At 43.0% G+C, this 8,568-nt stretch overlaps 1 protein-coding gene across 3 annotated transcripts in view; it reads left to right on the top strand.

Annotated features, from left to right (window-relative positions):
* KAT6B (lysine acetyltransferase 6B) overlaps nt 1-6,666 on the top strand; it is a 184,822-nt gene extending 178,156 nt beyond the window's left edge. For 2 of the 3 annotated variants that reach the window (XM_003783531.3, XM_003783529.3), the window contains exon 16: nt 2,642-6,666. In XM_003783531.3, coding sequence (XP_003783579.1) covers nt 2,642-5,166 — 2,525 coding nt within the window. In that variant the 3' untranslated portion in view covers nt 5,167-6,666. The remainder of the gene's footprint in view (nt 1-2,641) is intronic. The other variant, XM_003783530.2, reaches the window with a different exon arrangement.
* The last annotated feature ends 1,902 nt before the right edge of the window (nt 6,667-8,568 follow it).

Genomic DNA, 8,568 nt, shown 5'->3' with positions numbered 1-8,568 from the left:
ATCTTATAATCAGTGGTGTCTTAGTATTTATTGCTATTAAGAATTGCCAGGTGTGGTGGCTCACAGCTATATAATCCCAGCACTCTGGGAGGCTGAGATGGGTGAATTGCTTGAACTCACAAGTTCAAGACCAGCCTGAGCAAGAGTGAAACCCCAGCTCTACTAAAAATAGAAAAAAACTAGCTGGATTTAGTGGCACATGCCTATAAGTCGCATCTACTCAGGAGGCTGAGGCAAAAGGATCCCTCAAGCTCAAGAATTTGAGGTTACTGTGAGTTATGACACCACAGCACTCTATCCAGGGCACAGAGTGAGACTCTGCCTCCCAAAAAAAAAAAATTACTTAAACTTACCTACACCATCAGTATTAGGTTTGAAATCAGAAAACTGTCCTTCCTTTTAAGTTGGCAAGGGCACCCATATGTCATCCTCTTAAAAAAAATTGCCAAATGCCAGGGAATTTTGCTTTTGATGCCCTATTTAGAAGCAGCCAACCCTTGCCTGCCAGGTTGGGAACTTGTGCTCCCAGATGCATCATAAGAATTTATGGGTTAGTCTCTCTACTCTGTAACTGAAAAGTCTATTCAAAATTTAATTTCAATGTGGGGAACAAACCATCTCATTTGCCTGGAAGCCACAGGCATTGCTTAGCTTTTTAAAAGCCACTGTTTTAAGAACATAAGTTTTTTTTGTGTGTTTGTTTTTAAGAGACAGAGTCTCAGTTTATTGTCCTCGGTAGAGTGCTAGAGTGCTATGGTATCATAGCTCACTGCAACCTCCAATTCCTGGGCTTAAGCGATTCTCTTGCCTCAGCCTCCCGAGTAGCTAGGACTACAGGTGGGCATTGTGATGGGCGCCTGTAGTCCCAGCTTTGTTGGCAGTTTGGCCAGGGCTGGGTTCGAACTCACCACTCTTGGTATGTGGGGCCAGAGCCCTACTCACTAAGCCACAGGCACCACCCAGAACATAAGCATCTTCTTGACTTTCCTAATTCACTGTTGTTGCACAGAGGGTTTTGCTGAGGGAACGACATCTTACCCTGGGTATAGAGGAACCAAACCTTGGTTGATCTTTGTGTTTTGTTTTGTTTTTTCTTTTTGCAACATATAATACACGGCAGTAAGAAGTTTTTTGTTTTTGTTTCTGTTTTTGGAAATTGAACCTTATTTCCACTTTGGGCTGTTTTCTCAGGAGCCTGTGACTCGTCACTGTCTTCATTCTCCACTTTGTGTCATTTGCTTTATTTGCCTTTAAAAATTCTAGATGTCTATATTGTACCTGATGCCCTTGAGGGTCTTCTTTCTGAAAGTAATTGTGAGAAAGCTCATCTTCTAATTTAAAGAGGTGTTCCCATGAAAGCGAGTGGGTCCAGTAGCATGTGAATAAACATGTGGACTCTAAGGGCAGTGGCCTGGCTGTTACCTGCCATTGTGAATAGAAATGTCCCAAGATGACTGTTCACTCAGGCAGGGTACTTGGCCCTTCTGCAGAAACCTTCCTCCATCACACCTACACTTCAGCTGGTCAGTTTGAATGTACTGATTGGCAAGTAAGTTTAATCTGTAATCCTTTTATCACCTAAATGGGCTTGAACTTGCCCTCCTACATGCTGATTGAATTAGAAATCACTGCATTCTGGCAAAAGGAGTATCTATTCCATGTTGACTAATAGATCTTATTTTTATTTTCCCAAATAGTATTTCTAATAAGGCTATTGTTCTTTACAAAGCCTTTCTTTTAAATTCACCACTGATTCTAGGAGGTTAGCGTGGTCTTTAATTTTCTGAGGGTCATAAGAATACTTGGGTGTTTTATACATAAATTTAAGCATTTATTTGCTTATATTCATATAAATGTATATATTCACGTGCACAAAAAGGTAGAAAAGTCAGCTGAACTGAAATGAACTTTGTGATTATGGTTTGTCTATACTTGTCTTTAATACAATTCAAACTTGACATTTGAGCAGTGTGCTGGTTCAAAATTCAGTGTGGACAGAATTAGTGATAAAAAGAACACCTGTATCTTAAATGTTTGATAACTAGATGGTAATTATATTGCAGTTCACGTCATGCAAAAATAACGATCCTAAAAATGATAATCACAGATGCATTTTTGGTATTTAGTTATTTATTCATTTTCAGAGATACACAGTTTATTTTTAGGCCAGAGAGAACATTCTAATCAAAGTAAATTAATGTCATTTGAGATCACTTAAATCAGTAAATGTCCACAAACAGAAGTGTACTTTCTCAGGATAGAGATGAGAGTTACGCTTCTAGCATTAGTCCTTTTTCTCTGTATTTCCTAATTTGTAAATGTTCAAATTGATTTTTTTACAATGTGAAACTCCAGGCTTTTGCATCTGAAACTGTCTTGTTTGCTAAACTCAAATAAGTTGATTATAGTTGCCTGTGCCCATGTGTTCCCAATATGTTCTTTTCCCAGGCCGAAGTCATTTACTTGGTTTATACCATAGTATTATTCTACATTAGTCTTGATTATGTCTTTACCATCGGCTCTTAAAATGCTAAATTGAAAGCAGTGTTTGCTAATTAATTTAGAACAGTGAATTCAAGTTAATAGTTACGCTTTCTAAGACTTTGTTTTTCTTCCTTCCCCTTTCTGTCTCTTCACTAAGACAATATGGATGATGATGCAAATAACTTGAAAGAAGGCAGTAAAGACAATCCTGAACCTCTAAAGTGCAAACAAGTGTGGCCAAAAGGAACAAAGCGCAGTCTATCTAAGTGGAGGCAAAACAAAGAGAGGAAATTTAAACTAAATTTGTACACCCCGCCAGAAACGCCTATGGAACCTGATGACCAGGTAACGGTGGAAGAACAGAAGGAGAGTTCGGAAGACAAAACCAGCCCCACTCCCATCGGGATTGAGGAGGAGGTCAAGGAAACTGTGGAAACCTTGCTGCCTCGGGATGAAAGCGGAGGGGAGGAAGCGTGTGCACCTGTGAGTCCAAATATATCACCAGACGAGAAACCAGAAGATGATCTAGCCAAACCTGAGGAGGATGAGGACGAGGAGGAAGAGGAGGAGGAGGAGGAGGAGGAGGAAGGAAATGTAGAAAAAGACCCAGATGGTGCTAAAGGTCTGGAAAAAGAGGAACCAGAGATCTCTGCGGAAAAAGAAGACCCCGTGCATTTGGATGATCACGAGGAGGAGGAGGAAGAGGATGAAGAGCCATCTCACAACGAGGACCACGACGCAGACGATGAAGATGACAGTCACATGGAGTCTGCTGATGCAGAAAAGGAAGAGCTCCCCAGAGAAGCCTTCAAAGAAGTTCTAGAAAACCAGGAGGCTTTTTTAGACGTTAATGTTCAGCCTAGTCATTCGAACCCAGAGGTCTTAATGGACTGTGGCGTTGACCTTGCAGCGTCATGTAACAGCGAGCCTAAGGAGCCTGCTGGGGACACTGAAACTGCTCCTGAATCTGATGAGGAGCCCCCAGAAGAACAGGCACAGAAGCAGGACCAAAAGAACAGCAAAGAAGTAGACTCTGAGTTCAAAGAGGGGAACACCGCGACCATGGAAATAGACTCCGAGACCGTCCAGGCGGTTCAGTCTTTGACCCAGGAGAACAGTGAACAGGATGACACCTTTCAGGATTGTGCTGAGACTCAAGAGGCCTGTAGAAGTCTCCAGAACTACACCCATGCAGACCAAAGTCCACAAATTGCCACCACTCTAGACGATTGCCAGCAGTCAGACCACAGTAGCCCAGTTTCATCTGTCCATTCCCACCCTGGCCAGTCAGTCCGTTCTGTCAACAGCCCAAGTGTCCCTGCCCTGGAGAACAGCTATGCCCAAATCAGCCCAGATCAAACTGCCATCTCAGTACCATCTTTGCAGAACATGGAGACCAGTCCAATGATGGATGTTCCGTCAGTTTCAGATCATTCACAGCAAGTCGTAGACAGTGGATTTAGTGACCTGGGCAGTATCGAGAGCACAACTGAAAACTACGAAAACCCGAGCAGCTATGACTCCACCATGGGCGGCAGCATCTGTGGGAATGGCTCCTCACAGAACAGCTGCTCCTATAGCAACCTCACCTCCAGCAATCTGACACAGAGCAGCTGTGCTGTCACCCAGCAGATGTCTAACATCAGCGGGAGCTGCAGCATGCTGCAGCAGACCAGCATCAGCTCCCCCCCGACCTGCAGCGTCAAGTCTCCCCAGGGCTGTGTGGTGGAGAGGCCGCCGAGCAGCAGCCAGCAGCTGGCCCCGTGCAGCATGGCTGCTAACTTCACCCCCCCAATGCAGCTGGCCGAAATCCCTGAGGCGGGCAATGCCAACATTGGCTTGTACGAGCGAATGGGTCAAAGCGATTTTGGGGCTGGGCATTACCCACAGCCGTCAGCCACCTTCAGCCTTGCCAAACTACAGCAGTTAACTAATACACTTATTGATCATTCATTGCCTTACAGCCACTCCGCTGCTGTGACTTCCTATGCAAACAGTGCCTCTTTGTCCACACCGTTAAGTAACACAGGGCTTGTTCAGCTTTCTCAGTCTCCACACTCCGTCCCTGGGGGACCCCAAGCACAAGCTACAATGACCCCACCCCCCAACCTGACTCCTCCTCCGATGAATCTGCCGCCGCCTCTCTTGCAGCGGAACATGGCTGCGTCAAATATTGGCATTTCCCACAGCCAAAGACTGCAGACCCAGATTGCCAGCAAGGGCCACGTCTCCATGAGAACCAAGTCGGCATCCTTGTCACCAGCCGCTGCCACCCATCAGTCACAAATCTATGGGCGCTCCCAGACTGTAGCCATGCAGGGTCCTGCACGGACTTTAACAATGCAAAGAGGCATGAACATGAGTGTGAACCTAATGCCAGCCCCAGCCTACAACGTCAACTCTGTGAACATGAACATGAACACTCTTAATGCCATGAATGGGTACAGCATGTCCCAGCCGATGATGAACAGTGGCTACCACAGCAATCATGGCTACATGAATCAAACACCCCAGTACCCTATGCAGATGCAGATGGGCATGATGGGAACCCAGCCATATGCCCAGCAGCCAATGCAGACCCCACCCCACGGTAACATGATGTACACGGCCCCCGGACATCACGGCTACATGAACACAGGCATGTCCAAGCAGTCTCTCAATGGGTCCTACATGAGAAGGTAGACAGTGTGGGCAGTCCACAAACTACCAGGCATCACCTTTGGATTGATCTGCACAAAATACCTTTGAAGAGTACGATTTCAAAACCAGCAATTGGTGTGAATGCAAAAACATTTGTTGGCACCATTTATTTAAAAAAAAAAAAAAAAGCTGTATGCAGCAGAAAGCCTTATACAAGTTGTTTTTCTTTTTTTTTCCTTTTCCTTTTTTGGTACCTTTGTTTCTGTTACTTTTATATGACATTCTCTGCAAAGGAAGGCCTCTCTTTGGACTACAATTTGGAGGCAGCCACTTATTGTGCCTGCTTCCATTAAACAATGTGGATATCAAGCCCCACCCCCCAAAATATCTGTTTTAATACTGAACCTAGAGCTTTTTTTTTTCCTTCCCTGTCCACTCCATGTAAATGCCTTTAGCATTTCAGTTATTGTATATTTTGTTTAAGGTGACACTTCAGCATGCCGCTAATGTCTTTGTTAGTGACAGTGCATTTTGTAGTACTGTACAAGTGTTGTGCTAACAGTAAGCCATTTCTTAAGTTTTTTGCCTTGATTAGGGTGCCCTAATTTGAGGGTTTAAAAAAATACTATATTTTTGTTAATTATAAAACTGTAAAGAGCTATAAAAGCTATTCCCATTTGGTTAGTCAAAAGGGTTTTATTGCTAAATGTTTGGTGTAAAGTTGAGACCCTTTTCCATTTTGGTGACAGATTTCTTTGGGGAAAAAAGGCAGCTTTCTGTTTTATAAATGCAGACTTCTGTTTATTGAATGAAGCATATCTCAGTGTTTATCTGTCAGGTTTTGAAACATTTCATATATGTCCAAATACTTGGCAGGATTTAAAAATAGTGAATTTGGTGTAAAGTTGCTATTTTATGGAAATGCCTCTAACTTTACATTTTCATTCCATCTGTAGATTTTTCTATCTTTATAAAATATTGGAGTTATTTTTTAAGGAAAAATAGAAAAGTAGCTTGTGAATAGCTCAAACTAAGCTTACAAATCGCATGTAAAAAAGCAAAAAAGTTATTTGTGTCTGTTTATATTGCTTCCTTTTTTGTAGCCTTTGTACCTGTACAGGGTGACAGTAAGGGCCAAGCAGGAGAGGCGTAATCCTTGTATAAAATAGGAGCCAGCGACACTCTTGTATTTATCTGTTCTCTTTTTAGTCAGTCACTTCAAAAAAAAACAAAAACAAACAAAAAAAAACAAAAAAAAGCTGTACATTTTAACATAAAATAAATTATGATGAGCCATTTTTAGCCTCTTGTGTCCTGTCATATTATGATTGATAGAGAATGACCAATTGAGCTGTATCATGTGTCACATCTCAGAACACATTACACATTTTGGGAAAATAAATTATTTAGTGTAAATTGGAGTTATGAGATTTTTCTGATTTGTTTTGACTTTGGGGGAGGGGTCGGCAATAAATAAGAGTAATATCTAATAAAACCATCACATATACCAAATACCTATTTAATAAATTAATTTATAATGGATTTTAATGCTTTTCATGAAAGTTTATTTTATGCTAGTGCATACCTTCTGTATGCCAATCATTGTCTTTAAAATAAAGTGAAATTGTTTTTTTCTTTTTGACTTTGATCTTCATTTGCAAAGAGATCCCGCACAAATAACTCAGTTGCCTCATTCGCACAGTTTGTATAAATGCCCCGAGAGCCTAGAAACATGGTAGCAAACTTCATTTTATATAAAGATGAATATGCAAAAAGCACCCAATTTGGGATTATATGTTTGAAAAATCACTTTCTTTTTGAAAAGTATGAAAGTTTTGCTGTTATGAATGATTGTATGCTTTTTTTTTAAGAGTCAAAGGTTTAGACCCCCTCCTCAAAATGTGAATATTCACAAACAGTATTCTGTGGCATTTAGAGAAAGTTCTGAGTCTGAGAACATTGATTCTGGGTGCTTAATGCCACGTGAAACTGTCCCTTTAAGCCCTCCAAGCATCTACTAACCTTGGATGCTCGCAACTCCTGGTAAGCAAGTTGCTGCTTTTTTGTCCCCTGGAAGAAGAAGTTTGCTTTTTGCATGACTGGTTCGACAGGAAATTAGTAGGTGCTGGACAGATCTTAGACACAAACTCAAATGGCAGGATAACGCATACATACCAGAACGATGATCCCAGAGCAGTGCTTTGCCTCGTATTCTCTCGCCCAGATTGTTACTGTCTCTGCGTTACAAAATAATACTGGGTGCAGTGTCCAGATTTTATCTTTTAGTCCCTTCCTTCCACAACTGCAGAGTCAATGGGATGACATCTATAGGAGCTGAGAGGGCTTCCAAGAAGACACTGAGGGCCCTTGGCACAAAGGGAGAAGAGAACATTTAAGGTGCTGTGCTGGTAGGACAGGAAACCTCCCTGCTGCCTGCAGAGTGAGAAGTGCCCAGGTACTGCTTGCTTGAATCAAATGCATCAGCTCAGTAGCAGCCAAGGATCAGGCAGTTCTCTGAACCACATCAGGGAAGAGGCTGCTGGAGCCTTAGCAGTGGGGTGTGGGACTGTTTGATGGAGAAGCCACACAGAGCTTCCCACAGGCCCCACGTTGAAATTGCCACAAATTTAGTTCTCTTTCCTCTTGTGTTAAGATTCTCTGGGAACTGAGATCCCTCCCCCCCACCCAACTTCCCACCCTGTGTTCCCTCTGGCAGTGGCTTGCTAATAATCACCCCCTCCAGTTTGTGTGATGTCTGGGTCCCACGGGCCTCGCATCCTACCTGCTTCAGTCCTTTAGGGAGCTTGTGGACAAGACCCAGAAATTGTCACAGACCTACCAACCAGAATCTAAGAACAGTGCTGGGACCGCCTTGTGTTTCACAGGCTCCCTGAGGACTGCAGGAAGGCCAGGTCTGGGAGCTCCTCTGCTGGCCCCAAGTCTGGGCCTCCTTGAAGGAACAGGACGAGTTGATGTAAGGAGAGAAGTTGCTGGTCAGAGATGGCCTCGAACCCCTGCACTCGCCTTCCTTTATTCACTCTCTAGAGAATTGTCAGTTCAGACCCGAATGTGACACCAAGGATTTTGGAAAACAGGAACTTGGATTTATCAGAACTATAATGTGGCCAACATTAGGATTCATTAACAGACCATATCTTTTTTTTTTTCTTTTTGTAGAGTCAAAGTCTCTCACTTTATCACCCTCAGAGTAGCTGGAACTACAGATGCCTGCCACAACGCCTGGCTATTTTTTGTTGCAGTTTGGCCAGGGCCAGTTTGAACCCGCCACCCTTGGTATATGAGGCCAGCACCCTACCCACTAAGCCACAGGTGCTGCCCAACAGACCATATCTTTTAAAACCATTAATGTTACTTTTTTACTTTGTAAGAGTTGTGACAAGTGGTTGTCAATTGCCAGCCTCACTTTATTTTTTGAGATAGGGT

Source organism: Otolemur garnettii, unplaced genomic scaffold (assembly GCF_000181295.1).
Source record: "Otolemur garnettii isolate 467f Iridium unplaced genomic scaffold, OtoGar3 scaffold00008, whole genome shotgun sequence".
Classification (NCBI taxonomy): Eukaryota; Metazoa; Chordata; class Mammalia; order Primates; family Galagidae; genus Otolemur; species Otolemur garnettii.
The sequence above is the reverse complement of the archived record's forward strand: the minus strand, read 5'-3'. Positions and strand labels throughout refer to the sequence as shown.